The sequence below is a fragment of the Pelodiscus sinensis genome, chromosome 2 (genome assembly GCF_052426305.1).
Source record: "Pelodiscus sinensis isolate ZL-2025 chromosome 2, ASM5242630v1, whole genome shotgun sequence".
Classification (NCBI taxonomy): Eukaryota; Metazoa; Chordata; order Testudines; family Trionychidae; genus Pelodiscus; species Pelodiscus sinensis.
In genome coordinates this window covers 80,830,127-80,857,830 of record NC_143053.1, presented here as the reverse complement: position 1 = coordinate 80,857,830, position 27,704 = coordinate 80,830,127, and the positions used below count along the sequence as shown (strand labels likewise).

Here is a 27,704-nt window from a genome sequence, read left to right as displayed (position 1 = left end):
GAGGGTGAGAGAACTCTCAGCAGTCAACCACAGGGGGTTGATCCTAAAGAAGTCCTCCTGGATGAGAGGACTGCCCTTTAGGTCTGAGACAGCCATAGAGAGGCAAGGAGGGCGGGTGCAATTCTCCCAGTGGGACTGGCAGACCACCCCAGATAACTGTAGCAGGGCTCACAGATAGAGGTCAGGACAGTTTCCTGCAAGTGGGTTTCCCTACATCTAGGAAAGAGGCCAGCAACCCCAGCCTGTTAACATGCTATTTTTGTGGGCAATAGGAGCAACTGCTCCAGTTTGCCATAATGGAGGTCCCACAAACCTCTCTTTGGTTTTACTCATTTGAGTTGCTTTATGATTGCCATCTTAAAGCGTCTTGGACCTGCTATGAGAAGGCTGGGAAGAGCAAGACATGGGGGGCTTAAACATGGCCTAATGTATCTTACAGTTAAGGGAGCAATTTGGAAATGTGAGGGGTGTTTTCCAGGGAGGATCTGAGGAAGGCCCAGGACTCCTAAGAACACTGTTACCATGAGGGGCATGACTACAGATTTTACAGATGGATAATCATGTTCTTCTACTACTGCCCTCAGCCAAGCCCAAATTAATAGCCCAACATCAGGGCCCAGTCACAGTTGTCAGGCAGGTAAAGTCCATGGACTATGAGATCAGACGATATTGGTGGAGGAATGAAATCAAGGTCTTCTTGATTTATGAGCATTTTCAAACCTTGGAGGAGCTGGGAGGCTGTTAGAATGCCTCCTATTCCAGCAGAACCAGATAACCAGTGGTGAAGCTTTAGCGACAACAGCAAGAGGATAAGGGTCTATCTTCTGCACAAAGGAAGTCACTTGTCCAAGTAATGGAGGATTTTGCAGCAGGGTTCTTCAAAGGTCCAGGGAAAACATGGTTGATCCAATGTCACCTAGAAACTAGCCCAGGCCAGGTTGTCAACGAAAACTCTAGACATTGACACGAAGGATGTTGGATGCTGTTTGAGACATACAAGCAATGCTGAAGGCAGATGGGGTATGTCTACACTACCCTCCTACTTCGAACTAGGAGGGTAATGTAGGCATACCGCACTTGCAAATGAAGTCCGGGATTTGAATTTCCCGGGCTTCATTTGCATAAGTGGGGAGCCACCATTTTTAAAACCCCGCTGGTTCGAACCCCGTGCAGCGCGGCTACACGGGGCACGAACTAGGTAGTTCGAACTAGGTTTCCTAGTTCGAACTATCTAGTTCATGCCCTTGGTAGCCATGCTGCACGGCGTTCGAACCAGCGGGGTTTTAAAAATGGCGGCTCCCCGCTTATGCAAATGAAGCCCGGGAAATTCAAATCCCGGGCTTCATTTGCAAGTGCGGTATGCCTACATTACCCCACTAGTTCGAACTAGTGGGGTAGTGTATACATACCCTCGGTGATTATAGAATCCAAATGTAAATGGAAGAGCCCCATAGTTCTTGTTCCCAAATCAGACGGCATGGTTTTGTTCTGAATCAACTTCAGGAAGGTCAGTGCATCACAAAATTCAGTGTCAATGGAGGATGAGTTACTAGAATGGCTAGGACCAGCAAAGCACCTAAACACTATCAATAAGATTCCTGTCAGATCACCTTATCCCCTTCCTTGCAAGAGCAAACTCTTTCCTCTACCCATTTGTGGCATTTCCAATATTAAGACCATACTTTTCAGCTTCCACCTTCCAGTTGTTTATGAATAAGATCCCCAAATATCACCATCAATATGTGGTGGCCTACACTGATGATATTGTCTCCTACAATCTATCTGGGAAAACTACTTACAGCATTTAAGAACGGTGTTAAAAGCCTTACATGAGGCAGAACTTATGACCAAGCCAGCAAAATGTAAGATGATTACAAAAGGAGTAACCTATTTGGAATACCATGTAAGGGGTGGCTTGATGAATTAAGTGATCAGTAAGATACGGGCCCTCAAAGTGTGGTCTCTCCCCCAGACAAAGAGGCAAGGTGGGCGTTTTCTTGGCCTGTCAGGATATTACTGGTGTGGTGTTTTTTTTTTCTTGGCTTTGCCTCAATTGTGCTTCCCCCATTAATTTATAAAAGGTAATAACACTGGGGGTGTGTCTAGACTACATGCCTCCGTCGACGGAGGCATGTAGATTAGCCAGATCGGAAGAGGGAAATGAAGCCGTGATTAAAATAATCGCGGCTTCATTTAAATTTAAATGGCTGCCCCGATCTGCCGATCAGCTGTTTGTCGGCAGATCGGGGCAGTCTGGACGCGATGCGCCGACAAAGAAGCCTTTCTTGATCGACACAGGTAAACCTGGTTTCACGAGGTTTACCTGTGCCGATGAAGAAAGGCTTCTTTGTCGGCGCATCGCGCCCAGACTGCCCCGATCTGCCGACAAACAGCTGATCGGCATATCGGGGCAGCCATTTAAATTTAAATGAAGCCGCGATTATTTTAATCGCGGCTTCATTTCCCTCTTCCGATCTGGCTAATCTACATGCCTCCGTCGAAGGAGGCATGTAGTCTAGACACACCCTAAGAGAAGAAAATTGGCCCTCAATTTATAATTTAAAATAATACAATTTCAAAATTGAAAATAAACTCAGAACCGTTAGACATAATTAGCTAACTACATACTGAGGTTTAAAAGGTAGGGAACCACACTGACTGATGTTTACCCTCCTCTTCTCCTTCAGTTGGTGGCCCTCAGGGGAGCTCTCAGAGGGTAACTGCCCACAGGCATGGGAATGGCTCCCACTTTTCTCTTCCCCTTGCAACAGAGGAGGATCTGGTTGGCACATGGACAAATCTCTCAACCAGTCCCTAGAGATTCAATTCTAAGGGCTCAGTCTTTCAGAATCTATTGCTTCTTCTCGTCCTCCGGGGCGAGAAAAGCTGCTCCGGGTCTCCCTGGTGTGCTGGGGGGGAGACAGGAGCAGGGAGACAGGAGCAAAGCCGCAGAGGCGGGGGACCCTGCCGCCTGTGCAGCTTTGCTCCGGGGCAAAGGAGCAAAGCCACATGGGCAGCAGGGTCCCGCCACCTGTGTGGCTTTGCTCGGGTCTCCCTGCTGTGCTGGGGGGGGACTCCCCCAGCACAGCAGGGAGACAGGAGCAAAGCCGCAGAGGCGGCGGGACCTCTGCGCCTCTGCGGCTTTGCTCAGGTCTCCCTGGTCTGCTGGGGGGGGGGGGGGAGGGTGCGCAGCTAGTGCGCCCCCCCCCCCCCCCCCGGCAGCAGACCAGGCTTTTGTTGCGGGACGCCTGGGGTAGAGCAGCTGGGGTGCTGCCGGGTTGGTCCTGCGGGGACCTACCCGGCAGCGCCCCAGCTGTTCTGTCCCAGGAGTCCAGATTCAGCTGCCGTTGAAACTGATCAGCGGCTGATTCCAGGAAGCCGGGGGCAGAGCAACTTTGCCTAGGGCTTCCTGTAGTCAGCCGCTGATCAGTTTCAGCAGTGGCTGAATCTGGAGCCAGTTCCGACTTACATACAAATTCAACTTAAGAACAAACCTACAGTCCCTATCTTGTACGTAACCCAGGGACTGCCTGTATGGTTTTTTGAGATGGGATAACCAAAACTGCATGCAGTATTCAAGGTGTGGCATACCATGGATTTATACAGTGGCCACATAATATTTTCTGTCTTACTACATATCCTTTTCCTAATGTGTTCAAATAGTCTGTTAGCTTTTGTGTCTGTCATCACACACTGAACAGATGTTCTTAGAGAGCTATCCATGACAACTCCAAGGTCTTACTTGAGTAGTGACACTTAATTTAGAACCCTTCATTTTATATGGACAGCTGGGCTTTTATTTTCCAATGTGTATTATTTTCACTTATCAACATTGAATTTCATACACTTTTTTTCACCCCCCAGACACTCAGGTTTTTTTAGAACATTTTTTAACACTTTGCAGTCAGCTTATTCAAGACTTAACTGTCTTGAATAATTTTGTATTGTTGGCAAAATTTGCCATCTCACTTTTCACCCCCTTCTCTGGATTATTTCTGAATTTATTGAACAGCACTGGTCCCAATATAGATCTGTAGGGGATCCCACTATTAATCTCTCTTTCCTGCATGGACTGGCTCCTGCCTGCTGCCCTGCACAGCTGCCTCTGATACAGAGGTAGTAACATGGGACAGCAGCAGTCCCTGTCCACTGGGGACCCTGAGCTCTCCGTGGATAGAGGCTGCTCCGGCATCCTCGCTCCCCACCCATCCCCCCTAGCTGCTGCTTATGATACAGGTGGGTCCATGGAGCTGGTGCTCTTGGGAATCCAGCTCCCCCCTCCGAGCACCAGCTCTTGCCTGCCTCACCCTGCTGTGTCTGTAGGAGGCAGCAAGTGGGGTAGTAGGTGGCTCCACAGGACCAAGACTCATGGGGAGCTGGCTAGGTAACTGGCTTCCCGTGTCTACCAACTCCAGCCTGACCCCTCACCCTCCATGCTGCTGCCTCGGCCGGTGGGGTGGAGGAGGAGAAGAGGATAGGTGGCTCCACAGGAACTGGCGTGTGTGCGAGGATCCTGCTTTAAAGCCAGCTCATCACAGGCACCAGGTCCTGCCTCTGCCCCTCATGCTGTCTTGGATACAGAGGCAGCAATGGAGGACTAGGGGAAGTGCATGTAGTCATGGGGATTAACCAATAAGCCCATATCGTTTAATTGTTTAAACTTCTATATGCTAACATCCCTAGTGTAAATGATTACACATTTTTTGAGCCCTGCTTTTTAACATCCCTAGTAGAAACTCCAATGGTTCAACTCTACAGGTAAGTTCTCACCAATTGGCTTGCCACCCAGTAAGTGAGAAGCATTTCAGTGTTGTTACAGCAGAGTCGTAGGTGTCAGTGTCATTCATTGGTGATTGAGCACAGCAGTGTCGGCAGTCCATGGCTGATGTGTCCACAGGTTCAAAGAACTGTATGTGGCAAGAGAAGATTAGAACTGCATATGCATCTGTTCCCTTGATGGTTGCAGTTTGCTACATAGTCACTGAGGTTTCATTGGGTTGCAGTCTTGTAAGCTTCAAAACACTTCATGTGCTGAAAAAAAATGGCCACTATACTGAAGACAGCATCTTGTTTGTAGCCAAATTTTGACCTGAAAAGTAGATTCTGTGGTGGTGACATGCACCAGTTTCACCATAAATTTAGGACTTATTCTGTTGATGATTGTTGATTATGTAAACCAGAGTTCAGAAGGCTGTTATTTAATATAAAATAATTTAAATCGCAATGCCTTTTTTTTAACTAGATTTGGATATTGACACCTTCCAAATTTATCAGCCACAGCTTACAGTTGCCAGAAAGCTTTTGTCCCAGGTATGTGCCATAGCAGACAGTGGCAATCAAAGCCTGGATTTGGGCCACTTCAGCAAAGTGGACTTCATCATTATAGTCCCTCGTTCAGAGGTCCTTGTCCAGCAAACCCTTCAACGGATTCGACAATCAGGTAAAGAGATGGGGAGGAAAGTAGTATATTAAATAAAATCTGGGTGTGTATCTATTCTGTAATATTGTGCTAAAATAAAACGTTTCAAAATGTATTCTGGAGGTCCTAGCTTTGTTGAGTTATTTAGTGTCACTTGTAAGTTCCAAAAAACTCCGCATTCTGAAGGCATTGCCATATTTACCTGAAGATTAGATGAGCTATGATCTGAGGTAACATCTAGCAGTTGAAACAAGATAACAAGGATGAACGAATGGCTTTTCGTTTTGCCCTCACAATAGTTTATTGGATTTTGGGTGTGATTTATTCGTAAGAACACAGGCATGCCATATGTCAAACATTGGTCTTGTCTTGTCCAGTGTCCTATGGCTGGCTATTGCCAATAGCCTATATTTCTGTGGAATGTACAAGAAACCTTTAGTGGACAATTAATGAAATGACCTGCTTATTGAGGACCCTTCTTCCTTTCCCTAACAGTTAGTGGTTGGGTCTGAAGTATAACAGTTTGTATCCTTTTTTTAAAATTGTCATATTTCATATCAGAAGAGTTACCAAGTATTGCTTGGGTCCATAACTGAATTAATTTTTGCTTTACTTCATTTAAATCATTGCTCTGAGGTAAGGCTGGAGATGAGGGATTCAGTGTGCAGGCTGCCCTGGGGGGAGAGAACAACCCCAGCCCTCTCTCACGGCAGCAGCTTGGGGCCAGGTGAGAGGTGCCTCTTCATAGCTACTGCAGCTCCAGCAGGTACAATAGGGAGATGAGTGCATGTCCCCTGGCTGGGGAAGATCCAAGTTCATCTGCCTCCTGCACTTCCCAGCCAGACTGAGGAATGCTCCCTGAGGAAGATGAACAGCCAGCAACTTTCCAGTGTGAATTGGGGAGTGGAGCTTCAACCCCCACTCCCCACAAAGCAGAACTGGGGGGTGGGAGGCTTAGGGCAGGGGCAGTCCTGGATGGTGGGGTACCCCCCAGTCAGCCCCTTTCACCTGCCTGGTGATTCTGTCTCTTTTCTGTTTGGTTTTATGAGAAACAATCCCATTCAAGGCACATCCCATTTCCCTGGCACAACCAAACCCTGACCTTGCTTAAGTTGTGATAAGAGGAAGCTGGATAGTGAATTTGGTGGTCCTAGATCTTACTGTTCAGGAGGAGTTCTTGAACAGATAGACACACACATAGGCAAACTCTCTCAAATATATAGTAGATGATTATGGACTATTTATGTAAAGGACTAAGCTATATATTTTGAAGAGTTTGTGGATTTGTTTGTACAAAATAAAGTCATACTTTGCAATTACCTACAGATACTAAATTTTGCATAAACAATCCTGCAATTTAGATTAGCTGCATGCATTACTTGTTACACCAGATTATGCTGGGTTTTAAATAATTATAATTGGTTTTCATCAGAAAAAAGTCATGACTATAAAAATATTTCCTAACAAAATTTAAATTAGTGATGGGGATTTTACAATCTCCCTTGGAAACTTAGGCCGGTACTTAACTGTCCATATAGAGAGTTGGTTAATGCCTCTAACCTAAATCTCCCCTGCTACGATTAAGCAAATTACTTTTTGTCCTATCTTCAGTGGACATGGAGAACAATTGATCATAGTCCTGTTTTTAACAGTCCTTGACTTATCTGAGGATTGTTTTCAAATTGTTGCCTCTCCCTTTTCCTAGGCTTCTTTTCTTAGGACTATACATGTCTAGTTTTTTAAAACTTTCCTCACAAGTCAAGTTTTCTAAACCTTTTATCTTTTTTGTTGCTCTCCTCTGGATTCTTTTCAATATAACCATATATTTCTTAGTGTGTGGTGCCCCAAACAAGACACAATAGCTGAGACCTCACCTGTGCCGAGTAATGTGTGAAGCTAGAATATTTTGCTTTTTTTTTTTTTGCCACTGCATTATGTTATTGGCTCCTGTTAAATGTGTAATATATTATAACCTCCAGATACTTTTCTACAGTGCTACAGCCTAATCAATTATTTCCTGTTTTGTTGTCCATTTGATTTTTTCCTTCATTGAGAGTAATACTTGGCATTTGTTTGTTGAAATTAATCTTGTTGATTTCAGACCAGTTCTCCAATTTAACAAGGTAATTTTGAATTCTAATCCTGTCCTCCAAAATGCTCTAGCACAGTGTTTCTTAAACTGTGTTCCATGGAACACTAGTATTCCATGAGCAACTCACAGGTGTACCACGACCTCGTTTGTTTTTTATACTACTTTGGTTTTTGTGTCTTTTCTACTTTTCCCGGCGCCTGATGGAAGCTCGGTAGGGACACGTGGCAATTAAAGGGGCCACAACAGCATTTCAGTTACTCCCTGGCTCTTTTTTTGCTCAACAAAAAACACCCTAGATGTTCCACATAAAAAAAAATTGTTTGGTGTTCCATGGTCTTAAAAAGTTTAAGAAACACTATTCTAGCAATATCTTCTAACTTGATGTCATCTCTAAAATATATAAGCACACCCTCCAGTCCATTATCCAGATAATTAATTAAAATATTGATTAGTACCAGACGCAGTAGAGACCTCTGTGTGATCCCTCTATATACGTCCTCCTGGTTTGACTGCAAATCTGAGTGTGTGTTTTTTAACTACTTGTGCACCCAGAATTTCATCTAGAGCACATTTCCCTAGTTGGTGTATGAGATTGACATGTGGAACTACATTGAGTGTTCCTGGAATCAAGGCTTCTCCTTTATTTTCCCCATAAAAATTAAAATGGGGGTCCGAGTCTTTTTCAGTTTCTCCTGATACAGAAAGCCTCCCATACATCTAATACATTTGATTGTCCATCTTTGCATCCCTTCTTTTTCTGTTTTGGTGTTATTTTTGAGATAGTGACAATAATTTAACAACAATTGAAAAGAGGGTGCCTCACTGATTTATATAATGGCATTATTATTTTCTCCTTCTGTTATTTAGTCAGTCTAACACTGTTTATTGTTTTGTTGCTCCTGTGCCCTAAGCAAAGGTTCTTTCTCAGCTATTCTTTATGCATAGGTTGAATGTAATTCCCAAAACAGCTTTAATTGAGCCAGGAAAGCTGCTACTGTACTTCCTGCCTACTAAAGTAAGAGGGAGGAATATGCTAGCAATTTTAGTTTTGCCTCAGGGAATAGAAAGCAAGAGGCATTGTAAGCTTATGAATTTTTGAAGGGGATGCCCAAGTATCTTTTCTCAGGTGTCCGTCCAGTAGGAAGAAAGCATTAACTAAATACAGAGAAACTTAACTTTGTGTCACTGAGTCTAACCTGACTCAGGGCCATATTGACTCTGTTAAATTACAGAGATCTAAATGATTTTTTCTAGTAAAGTTATGAGTCTCTGGAGTGCTCATAAATCCATCCCCTTGGAGGAAATTTAGCAGGAGGAAATAACTTTCACTCACCACAGTGAAAGTAAATCTATCCCACTTATGCCTTGTCTATACTACAGAGTGTTGTTGACAAAAGGCAGCTTTTATTGAAGGAACAGTAGAGATGTACACATTATAATGCTACTTTTGCCAATAAAACTCCTGTTTTGCTGACAAAATTATATGGCCTCAATGAGAGGCATAGAGCAATTTTGTAGCAAAATCATACTAACAAAGTACCAGTGTAGCCACTGTACTTGGTCACTGTAAATGGCCTCCAGACCCACAATTCCCATCCCAACCACTTTGGTCAGCAGTTCACACTTTGCTGCTCTTTGGCCAGGTAAACAAGCATCTGCCCTCCCCATTTAAAGACCCAGACCTTTTTGAAATTTCACTTCCTGTTTGCTTGGTGTGGAGCGTTCACATCACATCTTCCCAGCTGACCATGACGGCTGCACACAGCAAATGCTTTCTCCCTCTTGATCACTGCAAAGCTGTTGGATCTGCTGAGTGTATGGGGAGAGGGACTGTTTAGTCCTAGCTCTGCTCCAGCTGTAGGAACTTGTATACTTGCAGGCAGATTTCCTGTGGGTTTTGTGAGAGAAGCTATGAACATGGTGCAGTGCAGAGCAAAGATAAAGGAGCTGAGGCAGGTATACCAGAATGCAAGAGAGGCAAACCATTGCTCTGGTACTGTGTCCAAGAAGTGCCACTTCTATCAGGACCTGCACGCCATCCTCAGCAATGATCTCGCCTCTACCACCAAGCACGCTTTGGAGGAGCTGCGGGTGGCAGACAATGGACCTAACCTTGGGGGCAATGTTGTTGATAAATAGATGAAGTTGGAGGCTGTTGTGGAGCCCACAAAAGAGTCGTGCTGTGTCGTGGTGAGTCAGGAAGTCTTTTCCACTCTGGAAAGGTCTAGCCTGTCTCAGGAACTCCATCTCCAGTGAGGATGATGCAGGAGAGGAGATCCCTCGTACGTGATCTTTTAAATTCATGCTGCTGGTTTATATGATGTACAGCTGTCCTTTGCTCTGTATACTGTAGAAGTGGGTGAAGGAATAGAAATGTGCAAGACCAGTGATTAATTGTGCTCCACATTCCCTTTGCAGCTAAGTAATGTGACTGAACAGCATGTTAATACACACTGAGATTTCATGGGAATCCTTCAGAGAAATCTCTAAGAAACTTTCCTGGAGGCACTCAGCAATCACTTGCACAGGGATCAAAGCAAGCAGCATAGGGACCAGGTCTGAGACTGCATTTGTGCAGCAGATGCACCCTTTCATCCTTACTTATGCTCAGGAGAGAGATTGGCTTCAGTGACCTCCACCTATGGACAGTGGTGGTAGAATTTACTATATTGTTCTCAGTTGCCTTCACTGAATACATGAAAACATGACCCTTTGCCCCATCTTTAATGCCCACCCTTCACCTGGGATGACCATGTTTAGGGTGTTTACTGATAAGTCTGCATGAAAAAAGACAGAGAGAAAGTGATTGGTGTGTTAGAATTGTATTTTGCTACAATAGCTCATGCACAGCATTGAATCAACAATTATGCTTCTGTGAATTGTTTCTTGTGCTTCTGCAGATGTGGCCTTCAGGGCAACCCCCTACACACCAGCGGAGTGCCTCCACTACATGAGGTAGCGACCAAGGTGGACATGTTCCAAGAGGTGTTCCAGTCCTCTGAGTCAGAAAAAAGAGAGCTCAAGGAGTTAAGAGAAATAAAAAGGTGGGACAGGAAGGATAGTGAGGAGCATATTCTAAAGGCTCAGGAGCGAATGATGGAGGTGCAAATACAGACATTAAAGTCCCCTAATATACTCCAGGCAAAACAAATGTGTGCTTACCCACCTCCACAGCCATTTCAGAACTGTTTTTCATGCCCTCCCCAAATTCCCCCTACACATTGTTTGCAACTTCCTGGAGTGTCTTGGTACCAGACAGCTTCCAAAATGATAGCTGGACTTACGCACAGCTACGACAGCCTCCCCTGTCCAGTACTAGTACCTCCCTAACCCTTCCCACCAAACATTTTGTGTGATAATTGGTTCTTATTAAAAAAAAAACTCTCTGAAAGATAACCTATCTTTGAGTCCTACAAATAGTGATTGCTGCTGGTAGTAAAACATACATAAATTTTAATAATTTGCTTATTACAAATCCCACTCAGCTATCAAAACCAATTATAAGCAAAATAAACTAACAAAAATGAATGAAGCATGGCACAGTACTGTACTGAAATACAAATTACTGGAGCTCATTATCAAAATTTTGGATCAAAGCTTTCTGTTGTGCCCCTCCTGTACCCCTGCTATATGCCTGGCTGCTGGTTTTGAGCAGCCAGTCTGTGTCAGCATTGCATCCCTGATTAAACTTTTCACCTTTAGCTTCACAAGAAATTATGGCGCTTGCAACAGGCTACTATGACCATGGGAATGTTTTCCTCTTTTAGATCTCACCTGCTGTAAAAGCATCAACCGCACACTTTTAATCTGCCAAACACACAATCCATGGTCATTCTGCATATATGAAGCATATTGTATAAGCAGTCCTTGATGGTATCCCTTCACACGCTTCTACAGTATGCAGAGAAAAGGACAGCTGTATGTCATATAAGCAAGCAGCATGAACTCAAAAAAAGATCAGTTGGCAGGGATCTCCTCTGCTGCATCATCCTCACTGGAGATGGAGTGCTGGGCCAGGCTAGACCTCTCTAGAGATTAAAAGATTTTCTGTCTTGCTGTGACAACTGCCTTGGGTGGGCTCCACAACACTCTCCCAATTCCTCATCCATGACTTTGTCCTTGGGGTTAGGTCTGCTGCCTGCTACTTTCAGCCCCTCTGAAGTATCTTTGGTGGTGGAAGTGGGATCATCACTGAGGATGGTATCCAGCTCCGATAGAAGTGGCAGTTCTTGGACACACCGCCAGAGCAACGGTTTGTGTCTCGCGTTGTGGTATGCCTGCCTCAGCTCCTGTATTTTTGGTCTGCACTGTGCCACATCCTTAGCCTTCTCAGAAAACTCAGAGAAAATCTGCCTGCAGGTATACAAATTCCTATGGCTGGAGCAGAACTGGGACTGAACAGCCTCCTCTCCCCATATACTCAGCAGATCCAACGGCTCTTCAGTGGTTCAAAGGGGAGAGAGACTTTGCTATGTGAAACTGCCATAGTCAGCTGCGAAGATGTGATGTGAGAGCTCCACACACAGCAAACAGGAAGTGGAATTTCAAAAAGGTCTGGGCCTTTAAAGGGAGAGGTGTGGATGCTTGTTTATCTGGCTTCAGGGCAATGGAATTTGAACTGCTGACCAGACTGGTTGGGATGGGCATTCTAGGGCATCTCCTAGAGGCCATTTGTAGTGACAAAACCAAGTGCAGTATCTACACTGATGTTTTGTTGATATTATTTTGCCACAAAAAGCACTCTGCCTCTTGTTGAGGTCATTTTATTTTCTGAAAATAGGAGATTTTTATTGGCAAAAGTAGCGTTGCAGTGTATAGTGTTCTGTCAATAAAAGCTGCCTTTCACTGACAAGACCCAGTGGTATACACAAGGCCTTATTTGTGGATAATGGCAACGGAATTTTTTCTTTCTTTTTGGAAGGTGTTCTTGTTGACTTGGGCCTAGAGGAAAACGGAACAGCCTATCAGAAAGCTGAGAAATATGTAGTACGGCTAGACAATGAAATCCAAACTAAGTTTGAAGTTTTTATGAGACGAGTGAAGCAGAATCCATACACTCTGTTTGTGCTGGTTCACGACAACGCACACATCGATTTAACTAGGTAAGTGTTTCACATAACGAAGAAAAACAATTTTCTATTGTATATTCATGATTTTTAATCAAAATTATGATCTGGGAGCCTGTTTTCTCTTTAAAGATTCATAAACAGGAGTCATAATCTTTGTGTAGCCTAGGTATTTATTAAAACTATAATTCAGATGCAATTTAATATTCAAGTTGGGGTCAACTTCAGACTTTTGAGTCCCTAGCAAGGACCTGGAATGTACTAAGACTTCTGCAGGTCAATGCAGCTCTTTTTTGCTGTGGCCGATAGAACAAAAGGCCTGCTAGTTTCCACACAGCAGCTTTCCAACTGGGTCACCTCTTGCATAAGGACCTGCTTTGAGCAGGAAAAGATCCCTCCACCCCAGATTGTCCAGGCCAATTCAACCAGAGCTCCGGTGTCTATGGCAGCCTTTCTGGTGCATGTACCTGTTCAGGACATCTGTAGAGCTTCAAGGTGATCCTTGGTGCACACGTTTACATCTCGCTGTATTTTCACTCAGCAGTCCAGAGATGATGATGTGTTTGGCAGAGCTTTGATGCAATCAGTGAGGCCGTTAACTCCAACCCTCTTCTGTGGGTGGCTATTTGGAGTCACCTAATGTGGAATGGACATGAACAATCATTTGAAGAAGACACTTAGTTATCTGTTCCGTAACTGGTGTTCTTCGAGACATCAGTCATGTTCATTCCATAACTAGGGATGTTAAGGACTAGCAAATGCTTATTGGATAGTCAGTTGACTAGTTGTTCCTCCCCGCCCCCCATCAGGTAGAGGCAGCTAAGGGGGGGAAGAGGGGCCACTTCAAAGGGGCAGTGTCACACAGCTGATCTCTAGCTCAGCTATGCGGTGCTGCCCCTTTGAAATGTAACCTCGGCATTTGAAAGGGACAGCGCCGCACAGCTGAGCCGGGGATCAGCTGTGCGGCAGTGGAGCTCGGGGTCAGCTGCGGACTCCCCTGATGATCCCAGGCTGTAGTGTGGCATTTCCGTGGAACCCAGGATCAGCTGGGGAAATGCTGCATGAAGCTATAGTCAATTGGAGTCACCAGCTGATTCCAGGTTCAGCTGAAATGCTGTGCAGAACCCAGGATCAGCTGTGGAGTCCCCAGCTGACCTCAGTTCCGCATGGCATTTCAAATCAGCAGCGCGGCATGGAGCCTGGAGTCAGCGGGAGACTGAGTCCCCCGCTGACCCGGGGCTCCATGCTGTGCTGCCATTTTGAAATGCACATGAGCCCCCGCTAGAGACTCTTGTACATTTTTAAAGCTGGCACCCACATGCAGTCCGGAGTCATCAGTACAGGCAGTTCCCGGGTTACGTACAAGATAGGGACAATAGGTTTGTTCTTAAGTTGAATTTGTATGTAAGTCGGAACTGGCTCCAGATTCAGCCGCTGCTGAAACTGATCAGCGGCTGACTACAGGAAGCCCTAGGCAGAGTTGCTCTGCCCCCGGCTTCCTGGAATCAGCCGCTGATCAGTTTCAACAGCGGCTGAATCTGGACTCCTGGGACAGAACAGCTGGGGCGCTGCCGGGTAGGTCCCCGCACAGCAAGGAGACAGGAGCAAAGCCGCAGAGGCGGGGGTCTCCCTGCTGTGCTGGGAGTTATGTCTGTCTGCCATCAGGTGAAGACAGGAAATGAAAAAAAAAATGTGCCCTCAAAATCCACTATATAAGAATTGCTCCTGATTGAGCAATCTGGTTCATTTTTGTCCCTGCATCCCTGCTCCATCCCCATTCATGTAACAGACTAATCCAGCTGAGACACTTCCTTTTCTTTTTTAGCTTCTTTTTAACTTTCCTATACTCTGATTTCTTTACATTGGCAGGCTGATTTAGTTGCTTCTCAATGGAGGACTTTGCTCCATTATTTCTCCAGCAGTTTTCGATGCACATCACCTTGCTGGTTTTTCTTCTTGTTCTTTTTCAGAGAGCCTGATGACTTAGGGCTTTTGGTTCCCTGTTCATTTGGAGATATTAATGTTACCAGCTAAATCTGAATGCAGCAATGAAGCCATTCTGTGTGTTTTTATTCCCACAGTGCCATCTCAAGTTCTCTATCACATGGGGAGCCCAGTCATGGACTGGCAGATAGAGTTATTAACTGCAGAGAAGTTACTGAAGCTTTCAATCTCCTTGTCCTTCAAGTCAGCTCTTTCCCTTATGCCCTGCAAACACAGCAGTCCAGAATAAACTCTAACAACGAGGTACACTGGATACAATTTGACAGTATGGTAAGTGTGTAACTGTCAAATTAAGAGTTATACGATGCCTTACATTCCCCACGTTCTAGAGTGCATAACCCAGGTGTATAAACAGAAACCTTTGGCAAAAATCTCTTTTCCTCACTGAGATTTGTTTACACCTAAGGTTATAGTGGAATCCCAGCCTTTTTCTCCTGGGGCCATTGGAGACCAAAGCCACTTTGATATTTAGACTTAGGAACAGCACATTCTCCTTTGCCCTGATAAGCAAACTCAGAATTTAAAATTTGTTGAACATCTTGAATTTATTTTAGGTGTAAAAAGGCTAACAGAATATTTATTTCTAGGCCAGGTCTACACTACAGACCTATATTGGTATAACTATATCACTTAGGGGGTCAGAAAACTGACCTAACTTCCAGTATAGACATGATATATCAATGAGAGAGCCTCAATATTGCTATCACCTCTTGGGGAGATGGATTAACTATGCTGACTGGAGATGCTTCCTCACTGGGATACTAGCATTTTCACTAACACACTAGAGGGGCATAGCTGCAGCTGCAGCACTATATGTGAAGACAAGTCGTTCGTTATGGGAGCTGAGTGACCACTAGCAGGCAAATGATAAAGTTTAAAGGAAACTGATTTTGCCCGTAATCAGTCTATAGTCATGATGGTACTAGCCCATGAATACCTTAGAGCAGTGGTCACCAACTAGTAGATCGGGCTCTACCTGTAGATCTTGGAGCCTCTGACAGGTGATCCTGACTGGTTTGGCTGAGAAGCTATCAAGTGCTGGCACTTCAGTTGCCCCTCCACCCACTGTCCTTCTGCTTCTGCCTTCTGCCTTGCAGTTGCCCCCTGGGAGCCTCCTGCTTGCTGTGCAGGGTGTGGGAGGTAGAGGGGGCATTGATCTCAGGGTGTCCCTCCCCCCCACTTGTGTACCTTATCCCCACACCGAGAAAATGGGATGGAGTGAGGTTGGCAATACAAATCTCTGTCACTCTCACACGCTGGGGGGTATATCTACACTACGGCCATTTTTCCGAAAAAACTTCAATTATGTCCACACTTGCAATTGCTTTCTTTCGAAAGAAAATCGAAAAAAGAGGGGGTTTTCTGACATTGGTAATTTCCTCCATTTCTACGAGGAAGAATCCTTTTTGCGAAAGACCTCTTTCGGAAGAAGGCTTGTGTGGATGGGTAAGAGGGTTTTCTTTCAAAAGAAGAGGAAAGAGGAAAAAGCACAGGTGCCCTGGAGGCCACTCCATCCATAGTAATCACAGCTTAAATGTGAGATAGCATCCACACTGAATGGATGCTATCTTTCAAAAAAGCAGATCACTTTTTCGATGTACTTTGGCAGTGTGGATACTCTCTTTCGGAAGATCTTTTCTGAAAAAGCTTCTTCGGAAAGAAGCCTGCAGTCTAGATTTAGCCTGGGTTGTGTCTGTCATTCTCACACACACACAGTGTTGTTCACTCTCATCTGAAGCAGGGCAAGGGTACTTGGGTTTGAGGTAGATCTTACATTGCACTTAAATTGAAAAAGTGATCTTGCGGTTAAAAAGTTTGGAGACCACTGCCTTAGAAGCAAAAGGAAGACCAAAGACATGGTAGGCCCATTAGTCAGTGAAGAGGGAAAAACAACAACAACAGAAGAAGTGGAAATGGCAAAGTGAATGACTTGTTTTGGTTTTCATCAAGAAGGTTGGTGGCAACTGGATGCCTAACAGAGTGAATGCGAGTAATAATGGGGTAGGATCAGAAACTAAAATAGGGAAAGAACAAGTAAAATGACTCAGACAAGATGTCTTCAAGTCACCAGAGCCTGATGAAAAGCATCCTAGAATATTGGAGGAGCTGATTGAAGAGACACCCGAGCCTTGAGGGAAATGAGGACAACCCAGGGAAATACATACCAGTCATTGTAACTTCTGTACCAGGAAAGAGAACGAAGCAAACAATTAAGGAATCAATTTGCAAAGATCTAGATGAGAATAAGGTGATAAGTAAACATCAGCATGGCTTTGTCAAGAGCAAATCGTGTTAAACCAACTTGATAGCTTTCTTTGACAGGGTAACAAGCCTTATAGATGGGGATGGGAGGGGAGAGGAAGTGGTAAATGTAGTATATTTAACACATTTAATTAATGTTTAATTATCAGTACGTATTTAACATTTTTTTTCACTGGAAGAAGTAATTACTGGGAAGAGTACCAGTCAGATATATTTTCCCATGAAAAATACTTAGTTTCATAATACAGGGGAAATGCAAATTGTCTAACTTTCATTCTGTTTGTGATCTCTTTGTTTGGAACAGGAAGAAATGAGCAGTGAGGAGAAACTGTATTTTGGCTTGAATGAATACAGCCAATCTCTTCAGTGGGGAATCATGAGTCCTCTGCTGAGATGTGATGAAAACTTTGAAAAAATGGTGAACACACTCTTAGAAAGGTAGAGTTTTGAATTGTGCTTTACCATGATCCAAGGTTACATGCCTATCACAAATGGGCCAAGAGACAATGTCACAGTGTAAATGAGTATTAAGAAATGGTTAGGTAGCATTCTGAACAAACACTTTGATTTGTTAATGGGATATCTTTTATGAGCCACCTATTAAAAACTGGATGCCTTACTTCACCTCTTGCCTCAAAAATTTACAGGTGCAAATGTGAGTGCAATTTAAATGGCCAGTTTTGAAAATTTGGTCCTGAATATATACTACTTATAGTTGGCATTCAGTCACTTTGTCATAAATGGAATCTGATCAAAGTTCACACAGATATTTTCTTTGTATTCTTCAATTTTTATCTAGTGTATCTAGTGTTATTCTCTAGGAAGTGACAGTAATGGATCCTGTTTACAGTTTGCATTGTCTCACCACTCTTACATGTGCATAACCTGGAAGAAACTAAATGTAGATGTTACAACTTTTTTGACATTTCAGTGACAGGGTTCCAAAAATGCACCAGTTATTTAAACATATTTAAGCATAAGCATGATGCTTTTGGAATTTGGAAGCCTGGTACTGGAGTGCCAGGAGTTTGTTCTATTTTTTATTTTGTAATGAATTTAATGATGTAAGATGCCAGATTGAAAGCCTTGTAAACTGAAGTCCTCTGCTTGTCCAGGTAATGGTGGTCCAGGCTTGCTTATTCAGCTTTAACATTTTGCCTTAGTCTTGATCTAGAAGGGTGAGAGGATAATTCAGTTTCTATGCTGTGGTTTCACTGCAGAGTGTGACAACGAGTTAGCCAGATGTGGACAAAGTACACTAACAAATGAACTGAGAATGTCATATGTCACAGAGCAGACTATTTGGTGTTTGCTGATGAGGACCTGACAAACTAGCAATATCTCCATATCCCTTTATGGACAAAAAAGCAATCCAGTTCCACAGAGCCAAAGCTGGATGAGGTGTTACATATAGATGAGAGAAGCCAAGTATAGAAACTAAGGCACTACTAACATTTTTATCACTGCTGTTCTTATCAGTGCAGCATGCTGTCTGTATATATTGTCATTTATTATTGTTCAAACCAACTTTTATTCCTATTATATTTACATATTTATTGAATAGAGTAGGCGATTGTTACAATGACTAGAAATAAAATGGCTTTCTCTAAGTTCAGTTGGTTCTCACTTTTTCTTAGCATTTGGTCCTTCTTGTTTGGACTTATAGTCCCTGCATTTAGCTCCAATATGAGAAAAAAGACTGTTACTGTCTTGCTTGAAAACCAAACTGTTTGCTGGTGGCTGATATCTATCAAAGTGTGCTCCTGCACTAGCACATCAGTAATTCTGGTTTTGACATGAATGGGGTGCGTGCATGCTGTACATTTATATCCCCCCTTAAAACGTCCTTCTTTCACAAAACTTTCCAATGATGATGCAAGTTAAAAAACAAAAGAACCTTAGAGTATTAAGTGAGACTGAATGATCACCTGTGCTATATGTGTTTTGTACTGATATTAACAGTGTCTGAGTTACATTGTACCTTTTTCTATAGCAGTACATGCCGTGTATGCCTAAATAAATAACATGATGCACTTACAGCTCATAATTGTTAGTAGAAGTTGAGGACTTCCACATTTATGTACTGTACATAAATGAGCTCCTTTTCCTTGCCACCCTGGTCTGCTTATGTCAGAGCTGATGTTCATGTGATGATTTTATTGAACATATTTACTAACCAGCATAATAACTGTATTTCTCTGAAGGTATCCCAGGCTGCACAGCATGGTGATTCGCTGCTACCTTCTTATTCAACAATATTCTGAAGCCCTGATGGCTCTCACAACCATGGCCTCCCTTAGAGACCACAGCACCCCAGAGACACTCAGCATAATGGATGACCTCATCACTTCACCAGGAAAGAATAAGAGTGGTTGTGGCCACATGCTTATCATTCGAGTCCCGTCCGTGCAATTAGCAATGCTGGCAAGAGAGAGGTTACAAGAAGTGAGAGACAAATTAGGTCTGCAATATCGTTTTGAGATTCTTCTTGGGAACCCAGCTTCAGAACTTACTGTTGCTAAGCACTTTGTGACACGATTAAAGGTTAGTAGGAATTAAATGTTTCTGTGCAAGGCTATAACTTGTGTCAGTGTTGTCATACAGATTAAAGCCCTGTGAGGGACTATTTTTTTAATTCCATCCCACCCCTTAATACCTTCTCCCACCCACTTCCACGTAGTTTGATTTTTTTTTTTTTTTTGTATCCCACTCACACTATTATGGCATTGTGTCCTGTGGGACCTGTGTAATCACAGTCCCACTGCAGGGCTCAAGTAAAATTCTTGTGTTTACCTCCACATTATGGACAGCTGTGTTAGATATTATGTGGAAAATAGGCATATTTACTATAGTACTTTCTATGTGACTGTAGTATACTTTTCATCTTCCTAACCATTTTAATGTGCAGGGGAAAAAATGAAGTGATTAGTCCAAGAAGTAAAATATAGCATGTTATCTAACTTCTACAAGTTGAAAAACAAACAGCATGTAACAACCTTCATTAAAAAAACAGATTGATTCCTTCCTTGACTCTCTGACAACTGATCTTAAATCCCACCAGGATGAACTAGAATTAGGTGAACTAATTCTGTCCATTTATTTGTCATCTATTCTGTCCTTCCTTCTGACTGTTCTCTACCTTCTCTCTAGCTAGTAAAGCATCCTGATAGGCATAGAATTTGTTCTTTTCTCAGTCAATTGCATAGCAAAGGACTCTTCTTTGCAACTTAATGTGTACCACACTGAAAACTTGATTTCTTTAGCTAGTATGTATTTGCAAGTGCATGATGCTGTTAGCAAAGTTAATCTCCCAAATAGACTTTATTACCCATATTAAAACGACTGGAGAGTGACTACCTTTCATAGAACCATAGATATTAGTGTAGAAGATAATTTTCCCTGCTTTAAGATGAAAGGCTCTTCTGATTTGTTTTGTTTTGCAAGACACTCAGTTTTACATATCCATATATAATTGTATCCTCAGTGCTTATTTGCCATTCTATCCAAGCTACTCTTGTTACAGGAAGCAAAAACAGGAGTAAGGGCAGCTTGAAGTACTGAGTCTGCTTTAACCTGTGCCTGGCTACAACAGCCATTTTGAAGTGCTGTTCTGGAGACAAAAATTAGCAGTTCATGCCAGTTTGCAGCCTTTACAATACGTTCCCCACAGCTGCAATGGGGACAATGTAGAGCTTCTTCAGTAGCTCAGTGCCATCCAGGGAACACCCTTATGTCAGGGGGATTTCACAGTGGCTGGTTTTACCCCCTTTAAAATCTTGTAATATACAAGTGGAGAGAGAACAGACCAGGCTTGAGAACCTCCAGGTGTCTTCCTCCCCTCTCCCCCACATAGTGGGGGACAAAATGTCTCTGGAAGCCAGTTAAAACTTCAGGGTCTCAAATTTGTTTTCTGGTTTCCTGTTGGGTGCTCGGAAAAACCCAGTACTGGTGCTGAAGTGTGCACATAAGGGCTGTAAACATGAGCTCCCTCCCCCTGCTCCCAGATCTATCATTCAGATTCATTCCAAATGTTAAGGATATCTCTGCACAGGAAGAAAAACCTGTGCCTGGTCCATGCTATCTGACTTGGGCTGATGAGCCCAGGACCTTCCCACCCAGCAGGGTCAGCCTGAGTCTACAAGACAGTGAAACATCTTAGCCTGAGTCAGCTGGCATAACCCATACACGAGACTACATCTTCACTGTTGACAGGCCTGTACTGAAAACTGTGTGTGTCCTACAAGAACAGACTCTGTGAATTACTGTTGTAGGAGGGCCTTGGGTCAGAACTCCATAGGAGAAGTTCTTCTGGTTCCCTGATTAAGTCATCAATATGCACCTTTCTCCCCAAGTGAAGAACATGGAGACCTGGGAGATGGTTTGGAAATGGGAGGGAGTGTGGGCTATAATAGCACAGAGAAAGGAGGGACAAGGCAGAGTTGGAAGGCAAGATCAAATCAGTATCTTAGATGCCTATATACAAATGCAAGAAGTATGGGTAGTAAGCAGGAAGAACTCGAAGTGCTAATAAAAAAATACAACTATGACATCGTTAGCATCACAGAGACTTGGTGGGATAATACACATGATTGGAATATTGGTATAGAAGGGTACAGCTTACGCAGGAAGGATAGGTGGGGAAAAAGGGAGGTGGTGTTGCCTTATATATTAAAAATGTACACACTTACACTGAAGTGGAGATGGACATAGGAGACAGACATATTGAGAGTCTTTGGGTTAGACTAAAAGGGGTGAAAAAACAAGGGTGATGTCATGATAGGGATCTACTACAGGCCACCTACCCAGGTGGAAGAGGTGGATGAGGCTTTTTTTAAACAACTAACAAAATCATCCAAAGTGCAGGATTTCGTGATGATGGGGGACTTCAACTACCCAGATATGTTAGGAAACTAACACAGCAGGGCACAGTCTATCCAATAAGTTCTTGGATTGCATTGAAGACAACTTTTTTTTTTTTTTCAGAAGGTTGAAAAAGCTACTGGGGGGAAGCTGTTCTAGACTTGATTTTAACAAATAGGGAGGAACTAGTTGAGAATTTGAAAGGCAGCTTGGGTGAAAGTGATCATGAAATCATAGAGTTCATGATTCTAAGGTATTGTAGAAGGGAGAATGGCAAATTAGAGACAATGGATTTCAGGAGGGCAGATTTTGGTAAGCTCAGAGAGGTGGTAGGTAAGGTCCCATGGGAAGCAAGACTGAGGGGAAAAACAACTGAAGAGAGCTGGCAGTTTTTCAAAGGGATATTGTTAAGGGCCCAAAAGCAAGCTATTCTGCTGTGTAGGAAAAATAGAAAATATGGCAAAAGACCACCTTGGATCAATCGGGAGATCTTGCATGCTCTAAAAATAAAAAAGGAGTCATATAAAAAATGGAAGCAATGACAAATTACAAAGGATGAATATAGGCAAACAATACAGGAATGCAGGGGCAAGATTAGAAAGGCAAAGGCACAAAACGAGCTCAAACTAGCTATAGGCATAAAGGGAAACAAGAAGACATTCTATAAATATATTAGAAGCAAGAGGAAGACCAAGGATAGGGCAGGCCCATTGCTCAGTGACGAGGGGGAAACAGTAACAGGAAACTTGGAAATGGCAGAGATGCTTAATGATTTCTTTGTTTCAGTCTTCACTGAGAAGTCTGATGAAGGAATGCCTGATAGTGAATGCTAGTGGGAAGGGGGTAGGTTTAGAAGATAAAATAAAAAAAAAGAACAAGTTAAAAATCACTTAGAAAAGTTAGATGTCTATAAGTCACCAGGGCCTGATGAAATGCATCCTAGAATACTCAAGGAACTGATAGAGGAGGTATCTGAGCCTTTAGCTATCATCTTTCGAAAATCATGGGAGACAGGAGAGATTCCAAAAGACTGGAAAAGGGCAAATATAGTGCCTATCTATAAAAAGGGAAATAAAAACCACCAGTACAAAAAACCTAGCTGTGGGCACTCTCCTAATCAGCTGGACAGTATTTGACTGTCTCCTTAGTGGCCACAAAGCACACAGATTGTAGGGAATACTGATTGCCACTCTTTCCCAGCAGAATCAGACTGCTTGGCTACCTTCTATCCCTAAAGCCCATAGAACTCTCTCTCAGCTCAATACGTGCTTACTTGGCAGCTATCAGCACTGATAGATAACTGCTCCATTTTTGCCCATCCTGTAACGATCCACTTCCACAAATGCTTCTTTCAGACATTTCAACCTGTAAGCAAAATCTGTTCCAATACAGGACACTAATTTCATTTTATCCGTGCTCACAAAAGCTCTGTTTGAACCAATGGCAACCTGCTTACTGTGCCATCTCTTCATAAGAGTTGTCTGCCTAATAGTCACTGTGGGAGAACTAAAGGCTCTTATGGCAGATCCATTAGACACAGTTTTACACAAAGAGATCAAGCATCACATTGAGACTGCATCCTAAATTTATACCAAAAGGCATTTTGGACGTTGTCCTCATTCAAACCATTAACTTATCTACCTTCTTTCTAAAACTACACACTTTGAATTAAACTGTCTACATTCCATGGGCATTCACAGAGAGTGACTTTCTGTCTGCAGAGAGAAAAACCATTCAGATAATTACCAAGGCTGTTTGTCTCCTTAGCAGAACAGATGAACTGTCTCATTACAAAAACTCTCTAAGTGGATCTCTGGATGCAGCCAATAATAGCCCACCTCAGGGTGCTCATTCTACCAGAGCCCAGACCGTTTCAATAGCCTCTGTGAAAGATGTTTCCATTGGCAAATGCTACAGAATTGCTACATGAATCTTGCTGCATAACTTTTCCAGAAGTTATGCAATAGGTCAGGCTTCAACAACTGACGCGTGCCTGGGTACCCCTCCATTTGTCTGTTTCGCACTTGTGTTTGCACCCGCTTCCACAATAGATATTGTTCATTGGTCACTCGGAGTGGAACATACACAGGGACCAGTACTTGAAGAAAAAAGGGCCGTGGCTTACTTGTTCTGAAACCGGAGTTCTATGTGATGTGCAGTCCTTATCCATATTGCACTACCTGCCCTCCTTCCTCTCTGCTTGGGATCATGACTTGATTTGCCACAGAGAAGGAACAGGGGATGTGATTGGTTCGTATTGCCCCTTATGCCCTCAGATCAGAGGAGGTGAGTGGCACGGGCATGGACTAATGAACACTGCTGAAAACTGATCTTGGGCACATGATGCGCATGTGTCCCCAGAGTGGAATATAGATAGGCACCATGCACCTTGAAGAACTCTGGCTACAGACCATAAGAACGGCCATACTGGGACATACAAAGGTCCACCTAGCCCAGTATCCTGTCTTCTGATAGTAGCTAGTACCAGATGCCCTATAGGGAATGAACGGAACAAGTAATCATCAAGTGATCCATCCCCTGTTGCCCATTCCCAGCTTCTGACAAAGGCTAGGAACACCATCCCTGCCCATCCTGGATAATAGCCATTGATGAACCTATCCTCCATTAATTTAGCTAGTTCTTTTTTTAACCCCACTATAGTTTTGGCCTTCACGACTTCCTTTGGCAAAGAGTTCCAGAGGTTGGCTGTGCATTGTGTGAAGACAAACTTCCCTTTGTTTGTTTTAAACCTGCTGTCTATTAATTTCATTTGGTGACCCATAGTAGGATGTGTTGGAGTGGGAGAGCAGCTTTGGGATATTGAATTCCATCTTTTAAGAACTATGAGAGAAATCCTGGCTTCATCAAAGTCAATATGAGCTTTGCCGTTGACTTCAATGGGACCAGGAAGGACCAGTTTGTGAAACAGCTTTTAATAGCACCAGCTGGAAAGGGTCCTATTAACTCTGCCCTTCCCTACGCATCAAGATACCAGTGCTTAGCACAGCATCACAGCATTGGTCATAGCTGGGTGCTGTGATCTGGAGCTACCTTTCTTATGTTCTATCCCTTTTGAGTCCTGGCCTCAGAGTGTTTTGGTCTTCTCTTTGGTTTCTCACCTTTGGAGGAAACAAACCAAATTAAGTCCAAAGACCTAAACCAACTGGATTTGATCCTGTCAGTGAGGTTTTTTAGCCAGAAGGTATTGCATTCTTTTCCCTAATCCCAGTTTCCACTTTGCTTTCCTGCACTTTCTCCAGAATTTTCAAAATTGGTTATGTGCTTTAGGGTAAATGCATCACTTTTCTTTGTACATCCGTGAATCCCGCGGAACAAGGCAGAACATGTCTGCTTTTGAATCTGCTGACTGAACTAATACAAAAAGTTGGGTAGGTAAGGGAAAAAATTAGTCATAGGTTTTTCACACTGGAAAGCAGGACATCCTATTGAATCATTGATCTACTGTTGAGTGTTTCCTTTTTAAGCCTGTTCTTGTTGCCTGAGAAGAAATGACTCATAATACATGACATTTGAGAAGAAAGAGAGAGCGAATGCCATATATAGGAGAATAGAGAAAAGTTAAGTGGAAATGTCATTGAAAAGTTCTTTCTTACTATGCACCTGTTCCATAAAACATAGAACTAGGTGCCCTCTGAAGCTGCATGGTTACAAGTTAGTATCAGCCTTGCAGATTTCTGCCAGACCACTTGGGTGATTGAGGTTTTTTTTTTTTTTTTTTTTTTTTTAAATCATTGTACATTGTACTCATGGTTCAGTCAGCAAATCAGATTTTGTGCCTCAGCTGGTAAATTTTCATGACCAATTTGCAAGGCTAAGTTATAGAAATCTCATTCAGAGCTGATTATTGTCCATTATTAAGGAGAGAAAGGAAATATTTGAATCATATTTTGCAGTATTAATATGTATTGATTCTAAAGTATCAAGGTTTAATTTTGATTTGCCCTTTCACAGTGAGAAAGGCCTTCATCTTTAAAATCAGCCACAGTAGAACATTTTGAGTCTCCAACTAGTATTTATGAAGAAGAGACATACTGTTGCAGAGGTGCCTAGTGATAACTCTGACCTCAAGTGTCAATTTTCTCAAATGGTACCCTTCATATAATGGCAGTAATAGCTAGATTTTAGCCTTCGCTTTTGCACTTAGACAGTATAATTTGATTTCAGCATTTGCAGAGGCAGATTTTTTTTTCTTCTTCCAGTTAAAGCAAGTGCTTTTGATTTTTTTTTTAAATAAATACAGGTTAAATCTCTATAGTCTGGACTTCCCTTGTCTGGGAACATCCATGGTCTGACATCCCCATAGGTACCCCTGGGCTGAAGCATTCACAGGGAAAAGCCAGGTCCTGTGCTTAGCAACTCCTTCTCTACCCTCCAAGAGCTTCCAGAGCATGGCAAATAGTTCATTTGCGGCACTCAAGCTCAAGGAGGGAGTTGGAGGAGTGGGGATGAGGGAGATGCTTGGGGGAAGAGGTAAGGTGTCTACACAGCCCAGTAGCCAGGGACCAGGAAAACAGCTCTGTGGCCAACAGTGGGGGCCAGAAGTGCAGCCTGGTGGCCATGGGGCTTAGTGCATTCCCACTGGGCTGTTCTTCTGGCCCCCAACCACTGGGTTCTGCAGCCACCCTGCCTCTTGCCCTGAGGTCTCTCCCTCCCCCCGCCCGACTCCTACTTGGTCAATGCTGGCACCTCTGCTGCTGCCAGAGCAGAGCCCTGCAGCTGGAGGCAGCAGAGAGCTGGCATTGACCTTCCTTTGTCTGACAAATTCCCTGTGTCGGGACTGGTCAGGTCCCAAGGGTGACAGACCAGGCAGGTACAACCTATACTAGATGTTGAAATTTAGTGTGCTCTTTCTTTCTGCCTGCCTGCCACCCACCCACCCACCCACAAATGGCTTTGTATGTGAGCAAACAGCAGCACTCATGTAAATGCAACTTGGGAACTAATACTTGTAAACTTCTGTGTGGAGCCTTACTTTTTTTTTTTTTTTTTGGTAGTGGCACAGTGGATTTTCTCCCCCTCTCTGCAAATAAAAGCTAGTTATGATCCAGAGAACATACCCCCACTAGATTATAAAAACATTGCGGTACATTTTGCTTGAGGCCTAGCTTCCTTGTAACGGTTGCTTTACAGGCGTAAAGCTTATACGATCACATCCTGCTTCCATCCTCAAAGGGTTCTGGGCACACTATATGCAGCAGAACCAATAAGATTCTGCTGCATGAGCTGAAGCAAGATCCTGGGAGGTTGCACCTAGCACACGTTATCCAGCTGTGCTCAGTAACTCCTCTTCTACCCTGCCAGGGCTTCCAGAGCACGGCAAATAGTTCATTTGCGGCACTCAAGCTCAGGGAGGGAGGGGAAGGAGTGGGGATGGGGGAGATGTACTGTACTGTACAAGAGCACTAGGAGAGGAGCAGAGTTGGGGTTGAAACTACCAGCCATTCTACTCTGTGGAAGAAGACTGTGAAGCCCAAAGGGCTCAGTCATGAGCTGATCCACATGTGAGGATTTCTGGCCCCTGAGTCCATGCATAACACCCAGAGTTTGCCACTCGGTGTACACTGGGAAATTATATCAGCATAGCCATGTTTCTTGAGAGTCTATAAAATAAACTACTGACCTAGCCCCTGATACAGACAGTGCAAGTTTGACAGAATTTTGTGCTAGGTTGACAGAATTTTTTGTCAACCTAGGTACTGCATCTTGGAGAAGTGGGTTACTTACGCTAATAGAAAAACCCCTCCCATCAGCATAGGTAGTATCCATGCTAAAGCAGTATACAGTGGCTGCAGCAGTTCCACAATAATGTTTGGTTAAACAAGCCTTTAGTGTACTTTTATTCCCTTAAGTAGAAGAGTAAAGCAAAAATGGATGCAGGTCTTTTTATACAGGAGGGGAAATTATTCTCCTTGGCCATAAACTACTTTCAGAATGTTTGTGTCTATTCAGACAAGAAATCCAACACATTAACTGTAGGTGT

At 43.4% G+C, this 27,704-nt stretch overlaps 1 protein-coding gene across 10 annotated transcripts in view; it reads left to right on the top strand.

Annotated features, from left to right (window-relative positions):
* The window catches only part of GREB1L (GREB1 like retinoic acid receptor coactivator), a 223,253-nt gene that overhangs the window by 152,713 nt on the left and 42,836 nt on the right, over window positions 1-27,704 (top strand). For all 10 annotated transcript variants that reach the window (XM_075920892.2, XM_089776291.1, XM_089776295.1 and 7 more), the window contains 5 exons: window positions 5,243-5,440; window positions 12,433-12,613; window positions 14,659-14,851; window positions 17,148-17,281; window positions 19,048-19,387. In XM_075920892.2, coding sequence (XP_075777007.2) covers window positions 5,243-5,440; window positions 12,433-12,613; window positions 14,659-14,851; window positions 17,148-17,281; window positions 19,048-19,387 — 1,046 coding nt within the window. The remainder of the gene's footprint in view (window positions 1-5,242; window positions 5,441-12,432; window positions 12,614-14,658; window positions 14,852-17,147; window positions 17,282-19,047; window positions 19,388-27,704) is intronic.